The 18,543-nt window shown below is 41.3% G+C and overlaps 1 protein-coding gene across 7 annotated transcripts in view; it reads left to right on the top strand.

Annotated features, from left to right (window-relative positions):
* Positions 1 to 18,543, top strand: part of TMPO (thymopoietin) — a 51,511-nt gene that overhangs the window by 15,077 nt on the left and 17,891 nt on the right. For all 7 annotated transcript variants that reach the window (XM_054028625.1, XM_054028576.1, XM_054028582.1 and 4 more), the window contains exons 2-3: positions 8,745 to 8,871; positions 13,734 to 13,892. In XM_054028625.1, coding sequence (XP_053884600.1) covers positions 8,745 to 8,871; positions 13,734 to 13,892 — 286 coding nt within the window. The remainder of the gene's footprint in view (positions 1 to 8,744; positions 8,872 to 13,733; positions 13,893 to 18,543) is intronic.

The following is an 18,543-nucleotide window of genomic DNA, read 5'->3' on the forward strand; positions in this document are numbered from 1 at the left end:
TGGTATGGTACATCTCAAATCAATGAAGGCTATACTCAAAAGACCTCAAGACTTCTGGAATATGCTGCTCAAACAGTTTCACTTTTGTTTCTATTGCCTGTCCCTCCCTTCTCACATTTATCTCCAGACTTCTTCTCCTTGTCCAGATCTATTCCGCCCCCCAACAGTCTTCTATTCATTGAACGTTTTGAAACTTAGCACTTTTAGAGAGAGGTAAGGGATAGACTCTGTGTACACGGATTTGTAGAGGTGCAATAGGGTTGAGGTCTGTTATTTCTCACACCTCTCTCTCTCATATATGATTGATTTTTTTTAAAAAAAAAAGGCTGGGGACTGGGCCCTTAAAGTTTTTCTGACCTCTGTTAGCCAGAAGACTAAGCCTACTAGCAAGGGTGGAAACATGCCTGTGCCACAACTCCTCTCCCTTCCATCACCCCCGACCCATGTCCCAGGCAATGTAAAGGAATTAAAACCAGTATGTGCTGTTACATGCTGCATTGAACTACAGTGTGGTCAATCAACTATTCTCTTAAATGTATTACTACTAGGGCTGGCCAAATGTCGGGGGGGGGGGGATTATGAATATATTTGAATTTCACTGGTATTAATATCTCATTTGGTTGTTAATATTTGCCCAGCTGTAAGATTGGTCAAATAACCCAATGTAATAATTGAAGTGTGACAAATACTGAAACTTTATCTAATACATGAGTAATGTTCAAACCTAATTAAGGCTGTCAAACAATTAAAATCAGTACTTGGACCTGCTAGTGAAGGCAGGGGGCTGGACTCAATCACCTTTCAAGGTCCCTTCCAGTTCCAGGAGGTAGGATATCTCCATTTAAAAAAAAAAAAAAAAAAAAAAAAAAAGCCTACTCTTAAATATCTCCAGAGATGGAGATTCCACAATCTCCCTAGGCAATTTATCACTTGAGTTAAACTGCAATTAATTGACATCCCTAAACCTAATTTTTCTTGCTTCTTTCTCTTCCTGCCATAGTCTACTTTTTTTTTTCTCTCCCTTGCCAATCATAATCATGGCATATCTATCTCCTGAGCTGCTGTCAGTCTGTTTTCTTTTTCTCTGTGTTCAGCTTCCTATCATTTCCCCACTTCTCTCCCAAAAACACCTCTGTAGTAGTTTTTTTTAACTTGTCAGTCTCTTTTGCCCACCCCAATCCCATCTGTGCACCTATTCCTTGGGCTTGGAGATATTACACCTGGTTTTCATAGAACTGGGCCTACTAGCAGGATGCCATAGAGCAGTGGTTCTCAACCAGGGGCCCAGGGCCCCCTGGGAACCCATGAGGAAGTTTCAAGGGGTCTGCCAAGCAGGGCTAGCATTAGACTTGCTGGGGCCAGGGCAGAAAGCCAAAGCCACACTACATGGGGCTGAAGTCTGGGGCCCTGAGGCTGAAGCCTAAGTAACTTAGCTTTGCAGGGCCCCTTGTGGCATGGGGCCCTGGGCAATTGTCCTGCTTGCTACCCTCCCCTAATACCAGTCCTGGCTTTTATATGCAGAAAAACAGTTGTGGCACAGCTGTGGAGTTTTTATAGCCTGTTGGCGGGGAGGGGAGCAGAAAGAAAGGTTGAGAACCCCTGCCATAAAGTCTATAGCCTTGAAATTCACTCTCTTGCTTCAGAACTATGACCCAGAATCCCAGCTTCCCCCCCCCCCCCTTTTTTTTAAGGCTTCTATCATTGATGGTTGCAGAGTAGGGCTATCAATTGATTGCAGTTAACTCACAGGATTAACTCCAAAAAAAACCCCAAAAAACTAATCTTGATTAATCAGTTTTAATTGCACTGTTAAATAATAGAATACCAATTGAAATTTATTAATCAGCATGGACACGTTCTCTGGAATGGTGGTTGAAGCATGAAGGGACATATGATTCTTTAGCACATCTGGCACATAAATATCTTGTGACACCAGCTACAACAGTGCCATGTGAATGCCTGTTCTCGCTTTCAGGTGATGTTGTAAACAAGAAGTGGGCAACGTTCTTTACATTTGCAGAAAAGAAGAGCTATTGGCTGAACAAGAAGTAGGACTGAGTGGACTTATAGGCTTTAAAGTTTTACATTGGTTTTTTGACTACAGTTATGTAACAAACAAAAACCACCTTGATTTGTAAGTTGCATTTTCATGATAGAGATTGCACTACAGTACTTGAATGAGGTGAATTAAAAAATACTATGTATGTAATTCAAAATAACAAGGTGAGCACTATACACTTTGTATTCTGTGTTGTAACTGAAATCAATATATTTGAAAATGTAGAAGAACATCCAAAATATTTAATTTCAATTGGTATTCTATTGTTTAACAGTGCAATTATTTTTTTAATCGCTTGACAGCCCTATTTCAAAGATAACTCTGAAAATGTGAACCAAGTGCAAAATTATGGAAAGAGGTCTGTAGAGGGCATTAAACAGCCCTATGATATGCTCTTCTCATCTGGGTGAGAGGCCAATGGTGTTTTGACTACAGCCATTGAATTTGGTATGTTTCCAAGATGCCACAGAATACAGAATTCTGCTGTCCGTGTGGAATTTGCTATTTTGCTGCAGCCAGGCACCCAACTATTGTGATCTACCTGCAGCTGCCTCTTGCTCTCCAGCTTTCTCCATGAGGGGTGTTAACTGGATTATAGTGCATGCTGTCTGCACTTTTCTGTGGAGGAGGGTAGCAGGGGCTTAGGGAGCAAAAGATGGTATCCAGTTGGCAGTTAGGGGAAAGAACCAGAAAGGCAGCTGGTTGCATATACAAGAGGTCAGTAGCCAAGGCTTGAAGAGTCAGATTTCCAGTGTCTCATCTGCCTGACACCCCCCCCCCCCCTCCTTTCTTGGATCACAGTAGCTAATGATGCCTATGGAGATGGTTCAACTGAGAACACAGGGAAAAAATGATGGTTGTTGGACTAGTTTTGTAACAATTACTGATTTATTTTTGGTCAATAAGCCATAGTTTTGTTTTTGTAAAGGCAGGGGGATGATAGAGCAAATGAACACTTCAGAATTTAGGGATGTTTGCATTGTGCTATGGAGGACATGAAAGATAGGGAAGGATGACTGTTCAGGTGCACAGTTTATGGGAGAAATCAATCCTTGTAGCCTTTAGCTGTTGGGAGAAGACTGAGATTTCCTACAGGGATGCTGTCCTTTGAGCCCTGCTTAGGAAGAGTGTGGGGGGGGGGAGGGGGAGCTTTACTTATGCCTCTGGTTATCTGATAAACTTGAAGTCTTTCCACTCCCCACTCATGTTGCTGGAAGTGGGGGAGAAGGAAGAAAATGTTCTCTTATCCCAGAGCCTTCTGGTTGCCATGAAAGTAGGTAGAGTTCTCACATTACTCCTCCCTAAAGCTTCTGGCTTGTGAAAGGGTGGTATTGTTTCCACTATTTAACTCCCTCTTCCTGTCCACACCTTCACTTGAGTGCCCCTTCCCATGGAATTGCTGTTGCTCAGAAGCTTCCCAAGCTTCTGCGGGATGAAATTGAATTGATTCTTATCAATTTCAGTGCTGCCCACAGAGATCTGAATAAACAGCAATGAAAACTAGCAAGAGTAGCCAGTTTTCACTCTGCTGCAGCTTGTAGAATCTCCAGGATAGCTGTGGAAACGCTAGAACTGGCTGCACAGTTAGGACATTTGTGCACCATTTTAACCTCCTGTGGCTGGAAGGTTTTCCTTGCATCCTTAACATCTTAAAAAACTTTTCAAAATGAAAGCTCTGAATTTGGAAAAACTAATAGCAGTTGCTTGTGGAAGTTTCCTACTTGTCCTAGATGAATTGATATCTGTCCAGAAAAACAGTAAATCATGGTAAATCATGTTTTATTGCTGGTAACATTCTAAAATTTTCTTTGAATATTAAATGTCTGTAATTGTTTCCCTTACACCTAGCTGTACTCCTCTAGCATGCTGAGGTATTTGGTTTTGTAATGTCAGTCTGATCAGTGATGTGGCCAGTGCCTTAACACCACTACAATACAGTACTAGCCTGAACAGATGCTTACTAGAGAATCCAGCATGAGTTTTAACATGCTGACTAGAGTTTGAGTCTTTAATTATTTCATTGCTTTGACCACTAAGGATAAGTAAGAAAAATTGAGCCAATGTGAAACTGGTTAAGATAAATGCCCTGCTTAATGTTACAAACTAAGTGTGGCTGACAGACCAATAAGTAAACTTTAAAAAGGCCTCTCTTATAAATTGAGTTCTTCTATTATGTTGTAGGTTTGATAGATTTCAACTGTTTTGGAACTAGTTATTGAGGCAATTAAAATGTTTATATGGAAAACCAAAATGGGGTACACGTGGTTTAGGGATATGACTAATCCCCTAATTGGATTACATGTGCACACTAATCTAGTCTCCTTGAGATTGCTTGGAATCACTTAATTCCTGAAAGTGTAAAGAGTTGATAGTTTCTACTGAAGATACCTTACCATTCTTGCTGTGGGCTTGATCAGGCTCAAACTAGACATTGAGAAGCTTCCATTTTTGCTTGAGTAGAGAGAGCAACATGCCATGGGAATTTATGGGCTAAAAGAATCCAAGTCTCTGCTCCAGAGCCCAAGAAGATACATATTACTTTGTGGAAAATCCAGAGCAACTGATAACCAGCCAGTTTCAGTTGGGATGCTGATACTATCAAACCCTGGCACTAATGCCCCCTTTAATTTTATTTAAAGTAGTGTGATCCCTAAAATAAGAGCAGATTTGCTTGCAAATTTATACAAAGCTGCTCTGAATGGGCAGCTAGACAGTTGCTGGGACTCTGGCAGAGGGCAGCCTGGCAGAGAAGGCTAAGTGGGAAAACTAGACATTGTCTCCTGCATCTCCTCTGCTGATTAAGTGCTTACATGGAATCTGTGCCTGTTCTGTGGAGACCAAGGCCTCTGAAGTGCTAAGGCAGGGGCAGGGTTTCTGCAGCCTTCCTCCCTGAGTGGGGCAGCTCCCAGAAAGCAGTGGCAGTATCTCAGTAGCAAAATCCCCGAGGCCTGGCACAGATGACCGCATCAGCCTGGGATCAGCAAGCAGTGGCTCCCTTTCTCCTCTCCCCTCCCCCACAGTAGGCTGAAGCATGGTATCAAAGAATCAGCAAAGCTTCCCACCCAATCACCAAAGTCCACATTCTGACACATTGTCTGGCTGCGGAGAAGCTGCGCACTGCTGCTGCAATGGCAGAGAGCTACTGACAGGGATCCAAGGACAAGGTGAGCCTAGTATGGGGCCCCTGAGCCCAATCCCTTCCTCCATTCCTACCAGCAGTGTAAGTCCATTGCAGCAAATGGACCAAGGACTCCCTTTGAACGTCCATGGTCGGAGCCTGGTACCCATCACATCTCCAGACCACATGAAGGAATCTGACTTGAACAAAGCATGAGACCCTGGGAAGCCCTCTTTCTGACCCAGTCCAGCACAAACCTCCTCTTTTTCAGGAAAAGACAGCTCTGCAAAAGAGTAACCACAAGGACCACCCACTCCCCTCCCCAACCCCCAGGAACCAGAAGTCTGAAGTTTCTCTCTCTCTCTCTCTCTCTCTCCTGAGGAGGAGGAGGAGGATCAAGGGGAGGCAGAAGAAAGTGGTCTCTCAGGTGTTCAGATCCCCCTAGTTGCCCCAACATAAAACACTCCAAAAAAAGAAAATGTTCTCTTATCCCATCTTCTGAAGAGTCGGATTCATGGGATTCCTCTAGTTGGCACACAGTGAAATCAGTTTCCCGCAAGCTGCATAATTCTGCAGAGGGCAGCAGGGCAAATAATACTCAGCACCTGGTTCCCCTGCTCACGTCCACGGAGTATAATGGCAGATACAGTCCTCCAGAGAGAAGCTCGCCACCTGATGCCTTTGACTGTGCATTCCTTTTGCCCATTTGCTCCCTAAACATCAAAGTCAAAATGGAATGTTGCGGCTGACTGCTCCGAAGGCAAAATTAGATAATTGAGAATGGGAACGATTGCACTCTTCTGGTAAAGAAATTCTCTCCGCAGTAGCTCTATTTGTCTCCGACTGGAATCACAAAGTTTTAGTATTGTTCTCTTTCTGGTTGGTTCACAACCACGGCAACAGATACCTTGTTGCAAAGATGATCAAAAAGTTCCTTTTTATGCCTTTGCCCCACTTTTCCTCTCCTCACCAGAATGCTTAAGGAGAGAAAGTAGCACTGGTAATTCTGCTATCCCCAGTCTGGCCACGGAGAGCTGGTTCTCTGATCCCCTTGACAAGGTATAAATACCTCCCATGTGCTTTCCATTCAGAAGAGAGATGATCTTACAAGGGCTACTGGATAATAAAGTACAAGAGCATTTGTCTTTCTAACCTGACCTGTGTGATGAATATGCACTTTGAGAGGTCTGGATCAGAATCCAGACAGTCCTAGCCTAGCTTCCTGGTTCTTGAGCAGAGCCTCTGAGGCCAAAGAGATTATTTAGTGTGCCAATATCCACAACTTTAGCTTCCAGAAAGAAATATACTAATTCAGCATATTTATGGACCCATTTGAGGTTTAAACCACTGATGCTAGGACAACAGCGTTGTCCCCCATATCTGCATCAGTACCACATTTTCTCAGATTTCTTCAAAATGTACTTGGATTAGGCCTGGCACTTCAGGCTCTCAGAGGTCAGGTTGCTGCTTTGTCTAGAATCCTTAGTGTAGTAGATAAGTAGTGAATTTCATCGTCACCAGATGTCCAGCATTTTAGCACTTTTTTTTTTACGAGAGCAACATCTTCCCGATTTGCATAAAGTTCTCTTACTGAATCTTACGTGGTGATCTCAGTGCCATTATAGACCTTAATGAGTGGTTCAAATGCAGGGTGTCTCATTACTATCTAACCATTAAAGTGCCCCCCCTTTTTTTTTATGATGATAGTCTTGTCTGAGCACAGGATAGCTGACTTAGGAACTCCGACCAGTTCCGTTGTACTCCAAAGACAAATTTTGGTATATGGATGTCTCCAGACCTCTCAAGTGTATATTCATCACACAGGTCAGGTCAGAAAGACAAATGCTCTTGTACTTTATTATCCAGTGTCAAAGGGAAAGCGGTTTTTTGGGGGGTTGGTTTTTTGTTTTTTGGGGGGGGGTCCCCCCCCGGTGGCTGAGATGCTGCATCTCAGACGCATAGCATAAAAGTCAAAAAGCCTAATTCTATTTTCCAGTATCAGAGCTCACTCCACTAGAGCTGTGGCACTTTCATGGGCAGAAATATCATTTGCCACATACAAGAAAATCTGTAAAACTGCTATCTGGTCATCTTGTTCATATCACCTTTGAATTCTACAAGCTGGACATCCAGTCATTGGATGCTGGTTTGGTAGATAGTTTTTGTGACATTACAGTGAGGAGCACCTGTCAGGAAAGGGTTATCCCCTCTAACATCTGTACATAACAGTATATGGTCCTCTTTCCCACCATCTGAGTGGACACCGCTATAAAATCCTTGTTTCGCTGATCTGCCATGTACTTTATTGCATTGCATTACATTCATTCAAGCAAGAATAGGAAAATTTATCTATATCTTACTTGAAAACTTTCTTTCTTGGAGTAAAGAGGTCCACACATCCCACCCACCCTGAATGGGCTATTCGTTGGAAAAGGATAGCGAATTTATTAATTGGCATTCAGTTAGTTATTCACTGAAATCCTTGCTTTGCAGGAGGCTTTTTCTGTTTAGTCTTAATACTTACTTTTCCTCCTGGATATAGAGGAAAACTAGCTTTTCCTAGGCTATGGAAGTGTAACAACTGGCAGTTTCTCAGAGGTGAAGCCACACCTCTCCTGCCTCTGACAGGTTTGGTCAGTCTCCAAGGCTGCAGAGAGCAGAGTACCCAATGCTATGGATCTGCAGGCTTCGTTACTCCAAGAAAGGAAATTTTCAGGTGAGACGTGAATAAGTTTCCTATTGAGGAATAGTGCAGCTTGGCAGAGAGTTATAAAAGTTGTAGACTGTGTTTGCTGATTGCCCCTGGCTTTGTCTGCAGTGACCAATTTAGAATTTCACCAGTGGTAGCAATAGTGGCAGCAATAATGTAGATAGGATTTGGGTGGGGGGGGGTGTTTGTGGTGTGTGTGGTTTTTTTTTTTTTTTTTTTTTTTTTTTTTTTTTTTTTACTAAAATGTATGCAACTCTCCAGAGAATGGTGAGGAGTGGCAGGAGCAGAGGAGCTCATGAGCCCATTACTACCTTAAGAGGAAAGAGGTGCTCAAAGGCCCAAGATTTCCTGTGTGTCCACAAGGGTAGTGGAGATATGCCACTAGAAACTAAATACACACAGAGCTTGTGGGGTGTGATGGCAAAGGTATTTTTCAGCTTGGTGGGCTAGTAGGTGTAGTCTTCAGGCAAATAGGTGTTGGGGAAGTTTTCAAACCTGATCTATCCATTGTAGGAAAGATAAGACTTGTGATGGCCTGTGCTAGTCTCAATCCGCATAGAAGATAAGAAAAATGTGTAGGATCTGATCTCTGAGGCTCTTAAAACACATTGTTCTTTCATGACAACTGGCCTATGTTCATTTAAGACTTCCATGCTGGGTGAAATATTATTATCTGGTATTGATAAAGGTAACACTACTAAACAAAAATGAGTGAATATCAAAACTGCTGTCCTCTGTTGCTTCAGTACAGCCCACATGCAGTCTCTCTACTCCTTCAATAGGGACAAAGACTTTGGTTTTGTAATGTGTGGAGAAATGGTGTAATTTTTTTCCCTTTCTTTCTTTTCCCTTTACAGAAAGCCACAAAGAAAACAGACAAGCCCAGGCTGGAGGAGAAAGATGACCTAGATGTAACAGAGCTCAGTAATGAAGACCTTCAAGAGCAACTTGTAAAATATGGAGTGACCCCTGGTCCAATTTTAGGTAGGTAAAATATATCCTATACTACTGATTTACTATGTATAATTACATACAACTATTGCATCACATAAGTAATATATGGTCTGTGCTGCAGAGCTCACAGTGTAAAGAGCTAATACGGTAGTCTAAATTTTCTGTGAGAAGTATGATTTAAGTAAAATAAAATACACTTCTGGTTTTTTATCAGAAGGTAATTGCAACAACCATTGCTAAACAGAGTTTGTACTCCAAACAGGTAATTTAACTTACAAATATCCATACACGTAAAATTAAACAATTTACATTAATGAGAAGACTAATTGTACAACCTTAGAATTAGTGGATTGATTTTAAATCAACAATTAGCATACCTTGATTTAAATCTATTTTAATCTTGTTTTGCTTTTGTACTTTAGTTACTTCCCTAAAAAGAGGCTAATTGGTTGTAATCATTAAAACATGATCTACATTGCCAAGAGGCCTAGTCAAAAAAATTGACAATGGTTAGGCTCCTGGTGTGCTGCCTCTCATGCTGACCGATATTGTCTCATTTCCTTTCCTTGCCCGGTCAGACTCTCACCATCTTTTGGTGACTGATGTGTTATTTACTAGATTAATTTTTTACTTGTGATTTGTGTCAAGCTCTGTTTGGATGAAAACTGGAATGCAATTAAAAATGCACAAAACCACAGTATTTACTTTTTTTGTTAAAAATAAAGCTACTTTAAATGTGCTGGATACACAAGGTAAAACAAGTTTATCAAAACGTATCTTATATTTAAAACTAACTGACTATAGTTACGTGAATTGATTTGTTTCTGGTCATCACATCCTTCCAAGATTTTTAGAACTGTAGCTCTCATCCTTTCCCACCTAGTTCATGTTTGTAGTTTGGAAGAGGAAGATAAACTTTCCTGCTGTTTCAACTCCATTTCAGTTTATTCACTTCAATTACTACTTCAAAGCTGACAAATTCATGAAGAGAGCATGTGCAGAAGAGGCTATTGCTGTCAAAAGATAGTTCAGTACTTCAACAAACTCTGGTTCCAAGTGCTTAGCCAGTGACTTCCACCAGGTCAGTCGTCTGACTACCTTGAAAACTTCAGCTTCAAACATATACTGCATAATAAGTAGAACATAAACATAAGAACAGCCGTACCGGGTCAGACCAAAGGTCTGTCTAGCCCAGTATCCTGTCTACCGACAGTGGCCAATGCCAGGTGCCCCAGAGGGAGTGGACCAACAGGCAGTGATCAAGTGATCTCTCTCTCTCTCTCTCTCTCTCTCTCTCCTGCCATCCATCTCCATCCTCTGACAAACAGAGGCTAGGGACACCATTCCTTACCCATCCTGGCTAATGGCCATTAATGGACTTAACCACCATGAATTTATCCAGTTCTCTTTTAAACACTGTTATAGTCCTAGCCTTCACAACCTCCTCAGGTAAGGAGTTTCACAAGTTGACTGTGCGCTGTGTGAAGAAGAACTTTCTTTTATTTGTTTTAAACCTGCTGCCTATTAATTTCAGTTGGTGACCCCTAGTTCTTGTATTATGGGAATAAGTAAATAACTTTTCCTTAGCCACTTTCTCCACATCATTCATGATACCTCTATCATATCACCCCTTAGTCTCCTTTTTTCCAAGCTGAAGAGTCTTAGCCTCTTTAATCTCTCCTCATATGGGACCCATTCCAAACCCCTAATTATTTTAGTTGCCCTTTTCTGGACCCTTTCTAGTGCCAGTATATCTTTTTTGAGATGAGGAGACCACATCTATATGCAGTATTCGAGATGTGGGCATACCATTGATTTATATAAGGGCAATAATATATTCTCAGTCTTATTCTCTATCCCCTTTTTAATGATCCCTAACATCCTGTTTGCTCTTTTGACCGCCTCTGCACACTGCGTGGACATCTTCCAAGAACTATCCATGAGGACTCCAAGATCTTTTTCCCTACTCGTTGTAGCTAAATTAGTTTGTATGTATAGTTGGGGTTATTTTTTTCCAATGTGCATTACTTTACATTTATCCACATTAAATTTAATTTGCCATTTTGTTGCCCAGTCACTTAGTTTTGTGAGATCTTTTTGAAGTTCTTCACAGTTGAGACCAAAGCAGACTATCTTGAGCAGTTTAGTATAATCTGCAAACTTAAATAATATTAAAACTTAATTTACATTAGATAAAATATTATCTAAGTTAATTATAGTAAGTTTAGGCCTAAACATAGGTTGCATACCTTCAAATTTAAATTTAAATAGGCTTATTTTTATAAAAATATTTAATTCATCTGATTTTTAAGTCACTTTCATCTACCTTTTTCAGAATATTTTTTCTATAGTCTGAACAAATACAATTCATGGAGTAGGTTTGAGAAACTGGGCATTAGACCTCCATGTAGCCAATAATTTATATACCTTTCTGTGGCTCATGACTTTCATAGGTCACCTGCACACCAGTCAGGAAAGAATTTGCATTACTCAGCAAGCTGACTTGAAGAAACATGATGCACAGTAATGTTAGGGAGCTGTTGGGAAAGCAGAGGTGGAATCGCAAATATAAATGCTTTCACACTGCAATTCCCTGTTAATAGGTTTTTGTTTGTTTTTCTTCCCTGTCCCCGAAAAATCCCTTTTTGAGTATGCATCCCCAAGACTAGTAATCGCAGAATGTGACTGCAGTGAGATGGTGCCAGTAGTCTCTTTAAAACACCAAAGATTGAACTTTCCTACTCTAAACTGTTTGCTATTGGACGACTCCTTCCCCAGTTGAAATAGGTTCAAACATCTAAATTGCTGGTGTAGGTATATACTTAGCCTGTTTCGTATCCTCTGCAGCAGAGCTCTAATGGAACTGTTAGCTACAGAGATATGTTAGTCCACGTTGCCTGTCTCAGATTTTTCTGTGCTGACTTTGGGGCAGAAAGTATGCATAAACAGCCAGTGCAGAAACGTACATAAAAGCCTTAAAGTAACACTGGAGGAAGAGCCACCTACAAAATCCAAATGCTTAACCTATAATTGGGAAGATTCCTTAATTTGAATCGGAACAGACATGGTGACCTACCAAAAATGGATCACACGGTCTTGAGAAAGACACTGCCACTCCCTCCGAAGGAAAACTTGGTAGGCTCATGCTTGAGTAGAAACAAAGCAACATCCGCTACTTTCAGGGCATTGACAGCCTTCATGGGGTTTGCATGAGCATCTCTGATATGGAAGAGATGCACTTGATCTCATACATCTTCAGGCTATAAAATTTTTGTGAGTAGACTCCACTTTGAAAGATCTCTGTAGTTACAATAACGTCCGCTGCCTCTTTAGGTATCCTGTGTTTCATAGCTGGAATAATAGACTACAGTGTTGTCTTGTATTTATACTATACCTAGTGGAAGTGGGCATCCAGGCCAAACAGTTGGCACCACTAAGTATTAAGTGGGAAAGCTCTCTGGACAAGAAGTTAGGAAGGTCCTAATGTCTGAATCAATACAAGAAGAATATAAGCCATACTCAAAATCCTATAAATCCAATAGTTCTAAAGTTTCTTAGCAAACAAATACAAGAGAACTAATGCAACAGGGGTAAATAGATTCAGGGCAAATTCATAAGATGCCTGCTAAATTCCTTAAAGCAGACAGAATGATTTGCTAGTATACTTCTGTTTGCAGAAAGCTGGATGCTTACCACATTAGATGAATGACTTCTGGATATAGCCCAAAAGGAATATGAGGAAAAATTGATCAAAACTCCCAGATGCAGATTTAAACTTTAAACAACCCATTAAAAAAAAGCGAGTAGGAAGGAAGTAATGCTACTTTTAGATATCTCTAATAGAAACTGTTTTCTTGCTTGCTAATCTTGGTTCACAATTGATCGTGTGGGAAGAGAAATAATTTATCTGAATTACTTTTAACAAGCTTCTGAGAGGCAGACACTAATGTACACCCTAGTAGCTATCTCCCAGAGATTTTTCTCACCAATAGACCTGAAGGAGATATGTCTTACATACCTATCTGTACTGCTTGCAGGAGGTTCCTTCATTAAACAGCATTTGTCTGTCTAGCCACAGCTCGTTGAGTACTTTCATAAAGGTACTGATATTTCTGATAGTGGCACCTGATAGGAAATGATTTGTCTGTCCCTCTTATATAAAGTTGTTTACTTAAGGTCCCCTCCAGAAACTAGCCAATAGCTGCCAACAGTGTACAGACCAGATCCTGGAGAAGCTAAAAACTGCTATTTAGGAGATCCATGGTTCCTTTGATTATTGTGCCTCTAGGGGTTGATTTTGTGTATGGATACCTAACAGTAGACCAAATTCCTTTTGATACTTCCACACTCTCTCCTCTTATGCCATGGATGTCAGGCATTTGCCCAAGCGGCATTCTTTACTTCCAGTGACTAATTCTGGGGGCAGAACCAAACCTGTGAGCAAGCTGAAGACTGACAGGCAGATCTGTGTGCCTTACTAGTTGAAGAAAAGATATTCTTAGCTCAGCATTAATACATTTTCCTTTTAACCCACCAACAACTAAACAATGAAACTAACCTGCCACTTGCATTGATTGGGGAAGGGACACTTATGGCTCAAGCAAAGATCCAGCATGCTCTCTTCATATTATAGGAATAAAACAGGTGAGTAGAATGCTCTGACTATTTTATTATTATTATTTATTATTATTTTTAATTGTCTTAAGCAGGCACATCCTGTGTTGAGTAGCTTTTTACTTTCTAAACCTGTTTGGCCAAACAGAGGCAAGTCATAAGAGAAGTAGCCAGTAAGACCGCTAAGGGTCTGTAAACCAGGAAGGTCCAACATTGGAGTCAAGTAAAGGTGCACAATCTATCTTAATTCTTTGAATATATTTTCTGCCTTGTTACAGCTACTACAAGAAAGATCTATGAGAAAAAATTGCAGAAAATGAAGGAACAAGGCCCAGAGTTGGGGTCATCGACACTTCTACCAACAGTTTCTTCATCAGCTGAGAACACCAAACAGAATGGAAATAATGATTCTGACCAGTACAGTGACAATGAAGAAGGTAAAATTGCTTGAGTTAAGTTAAGAATGAGTACCGTATATACTCTCTCATAAGCCGGTTTGCTTATAAGCCTCCTTCCCCCACCCTCCGAAGATGGATAAGTAAAAATGGAAAATGTTTATAACCCATTCATAAGCTGACCCTATAATTCAGGGGTCAGCAAACTTTGGCTCCCAGGCCATCAGAATAATTCGCTGGTAGGTCGAGATGGTTTGTTTACCTCAAGCGTCTGCAGGCACGGAAGTAAACTTAAGTAAACAATGTGTCCCGGCGCACCAGCTACTTACCCTGAACAGGGGGGAGAAGCTGGAAATCAGGGGAGTAACCCTTGTGACCACCCTCCACGTGACCCACCCCTAGCCCAGGACTCCCTCACTCTCCCCACCCCATCCCTTCCCACCTTATCTGTGGAGGGCTAGGGGAGGATGTCTCCGACCTGGCTGGAGCTGCTCCAGCAGGCCGGGCAGCGCGGCCGCGGGCTGGGCTGGAGCTGCTCCAGAGCTGCAGCTGCTTCGGAGGCTGGAGGGAGAGCAGTGTGGCCAGAAGCAGAGAGACTCTGGTTCCGCCTCTTCCCTTCTGGCTGTGCTGCCTCTCCTTGCTCCCTCTCTATATCCTTATGAGCAAGAACAAAACATAGCATTCTTTCACACTAATGATGTGTTGGAGACAGAATTAACTTTTCTCAAAATTGGGATGGGCTCTGAACTTGAGCTCACCAATATTGACCCACTGTATCAGGGTTTAAAAAAAAACTTGGTGTATGGAGTTTGGACATACGAGTGGGCTGACTAAACCTAGGGAGCAGAGTTGCCGGCTCTTTCCTCTTTGGGAAGTTATCAAGCCAGGCAACAGAGTAGCCCAGGAACTGCTCCTTTGAGTACTAGCTGTGAACACAGTATCTCAGACACTACCACTTCTTCATGAGGAAGGAGGAAAGCCAGAAAATAGAACAGCTGGCGCTGTTACTTGCCGTGGATAAAGTGAGCTAGGAATCTAAGCAAGCCAGATACCGTGTCTGCTTCCCTGCAGGAGTAAGAGGGGACAACAGGAGTGAGCCTGTGTGTTGATGGGTGGAGGAGGAGGAAAAGAGAAATTTGTCAGAGGAAAGTGTGCAAACCTCTAACTGAGGAGAACTAACCACTGGAATAAATTACACTTCTCTACAGCCAAAATACTTCTGAAATAAAAGTAGTCAAACTTTACTAATTCTGGGTCTCTGAGAACGAAAATGATGCTTAAAATTGTTGATTGGCTCTAGTTTTCAAGATATGCTATTGGGTCAGTATATATGACGCTTGACTTGGGAATGGTGGAGGATAAGTGAGTTATAAAGGGAAGGGATCTCCGTTTAAACTAGAAATGACTAAAATACATCTTTGACGGGATCTATGAATAAATCTATGACTGGGTTTGGACAGTACTTGCTTTTTAGGCAAAACAATGAATGATGCAATCTGAAGCTGGTATTGCGTCATACATGATATGAATTTCATCACGTTATTCCTAGAAGTCATGGATGATGCAATCATAAGGAAGCTTACATCACTCTGCTGAACAAATTGCCCTATATCAGCTCTAGAAATCATACAGTGTCGTGCTCTCTGATTTTGTCAGTGTTTGATTTTGCAAAGGGACACATTTCTGTTTAGCCAAAGTGAGCAGAGATGCCTTGTACTTGTGTGAACAGTGCAGATAACTTCTGCTATGTTTGTGGTGAAGTGACTTTTGCATCACAAAAGCGCAATATAACCACTATGGTTCAGAAAGCCTATCACCTTTATTATGGCTGCAAAATTGGAGATCAGGACAAGAGGTGGGCCCCACACATATGCTACAACACAACAAATCTTTGCCAGTGGTTGAACAGGAAAAGGAAATCTATGCCTTTTGCAGTGCCAATGATTTGGAGAGAGCCAACAGATCATACCAGCAATTGTTACTTCTGCATGGTGCCTCCAGTTGGGAAAGGTGTGTCAATGAAGAAAAAGTGGACTGTGCATTATCCAAACATTCCATCAGCTATACGCCCAGTACCCCATGGAGAAGGACTGCCGGTTCCTAATGCACCAGAATCATTCTCATTTGAGTCAGACGAGGAAGAGGATGAAACTTCTGGTCCTGAACCATCAATGTCACAGGACCCACATTTTCTCCCATCCTCCTCCTCTGAACCACACCTCATAACACTAGGTGAACTGAATGACTTTGTCAGGGATTTGGAACTACCCAAGAGTAAGGCAGAGCTGTTGGGCTCTAGACTACAGCAGTGGAATCTCCTGGCAGGTGATGTTAGGGTTTCCATGTTCCATGACCGTCAAAAGGATCTTGTCCCATTCTTCTTCATGGAAGGTGATCTTGTAGCCTGCAACAACATCGATGGTGTGATGGCAGCCCTCAACATCGTTCACGATCCAGATGAGTGGAGACTGTTCATTGATTCATCGAAGACGAGTCTTAAAGCTGTTTTACTGCATAATGGCAATGTTTTGCCATCCATTCCAGTTGGTCATGCAGTCCATGTGAAGGAAACCTATGACCACATGAAACAACTTTTGAGGTGCATAAACTATGACCAACATCAGGCAGCTCTGTGGCGATTTGAAGGTTGTTGCTCTCTTGCTTGGTCTGCAGACTGGATACACAAAGTACTGCTGTTTTCTCTGCGAATGGGATAGTTGTGCAAGAGTCCCACTACATCAAGAAAGATTGGCCACTCCGACAGTCATTGGAGCCTGGGAGGAAAAGTGTTCAGCATTTACCACTTGTTGAATCAAGGAAGATTTTATTACCACCCTTACACATCAAGCTGGGTCTGATGAAGAACTTTGTCAAGGCCATTGACAAAACATAAGCAGCTTTCAAGTACCTCCATGGAAAATTTCCAAGGTTAAGTGAAGCTAAGATAAAGGAAGGTGTCTTTGTTGGTCCTCAGATTCGTGAACTTGTTTGAGATGATGCATTTGGCCATGCAGTGCATGGCAAGGAAAAGACGGCATGGAAAGCCTTTCAGTTACTGGCAATAAATTTTCTCTGAAACAACAAGGCAGACAACTACAGGTTGTTGGTGGAAAACCTCCTCAAGGCATACAAAAGCCTTGGTTGCAACATGTCACTAGAGATCCATATTTTGCACTCCTCTAGATTTTTTTTTTTTCCACCGAACTGCGGAGCAGTGAGCGACGAGCACGGTGAGTGATTTCACCAGGACATTGCAACAATGGAGAAACGCTATCAGGGCAAATGTAGCCCATCTGTGCTTGCAGACTATTGCTGGACAGTGACAAGAGATGCTCCATTTAATGAGTACAAGAGACAAGCCAAGAAGCGCCGAGTAGACACTGAATAGTACTGAACTATGTACATAATAGTTTTTTGCCTTTTTGTTTCATAACAAATTTTATTTATATAACCCTTTTGCTGATTTTTAAAGTGTTACATAAACAGGACAGGTGAAATACCATGTAAAGCAACCATAAACACATGAAAAGACCTAGGATTACAATTTATGATTAAAACTCTATCTACACAATATACATAGACATTAAGATATTTAAGTTTTTACATTTTAACAGTAGCCAATCAGTTGTTTTAATTGTCATATTTGAATTCAGCACATCAAAATACCTAATAAATAGCACATTTTATCTCTGAAGCAGACGTCTTCTCAAAAATTGTAGACCAGTGTTACCAAGCAAGACGGTAAATTTTTCATCCCTGAGATACTGATTTTTTTAAAGATGATCTGGTTCAGCCACAAGTTATTAGGCTCATTGCTGGAATTACTGAAATGCAGGAGGTTAAACTTGATCTGAATTGTCTCATCCAGTCTTGAAATCTGTGGGAAAAGGAGAGCTGGAAAAGATAAGTGAGATGTTGGGGAAAAACGCAATATAGAGTCTTCCCCCGCCCCCCCCTTAAGCCTGGTAAAGACATGCTTTCTCTTGGAGTTGATTGGTGGAAAAACTCCACAAAGGTTAAAGACGAATAGCAGTTATTTGTCAAGTATATTTATTCCTTAGACATAAAGACACACATTGTCCAGAATGAAGGGATTGCAGTTCTGTAAGTAGAACACGATAAAAGCTTCCAGTCTGTTAAGTAGTTAATACTTATTGCTTTTCAGTTCTAGCTCTCAGAGCATTTTACAAAGAAAGGAAGTTTAAATATACCCATCTTAGACTTGGGGAAACAGGTCACGTTACCAGTCAGCTGCAAAGTCAGGAATAGAATGCACATCTCTGAACTCCTGAACAGTATTGCTACGCCCACTTTTGTATCTAGCCTTGGATAGATACACACTGATAGAAGTACTCTTTATTTAAAGCACCTAACCCTTTAAAGTCTTGCCAGAACAGTCCAGACCTGCTAAAAATATTTATACTGACGTTGTTGGACAGGAAGCAGGGTGTCTCTTTAATTCAGAATTCTATCCATTTAAATTGAACTTGAACTATTTTCTGTGGCTCTCCCACAATTTTTCTATCACTTTGATCCAATGAATTGTCATGATTTTACAAGCATAGGTTTGGGATAGAAAATTCAGATTTTTGATTTTATAGTCTTAAATCAGAGCTTTTTATTTCTGTGAATTCTTCCCTTTCTGGGCTCAGCTTATGACCTTTTATATTTGTAATCAGCTATCAAGCTAAAC

Source organism: Malaclemys terrapin, chromosome 1 (assembly GCF_027887155.1).
Source record: "Malaclemys terrapin pileata isolate rMalTer1 chromosome 1, rMalTer1.hap1, whole genome shotgun sequence".
Lineage (NCBI taxonomy): Eukaryota > Metazoa > Chordata > Testudines > Emydidae > Malaclemys > Malaclemys terrapin.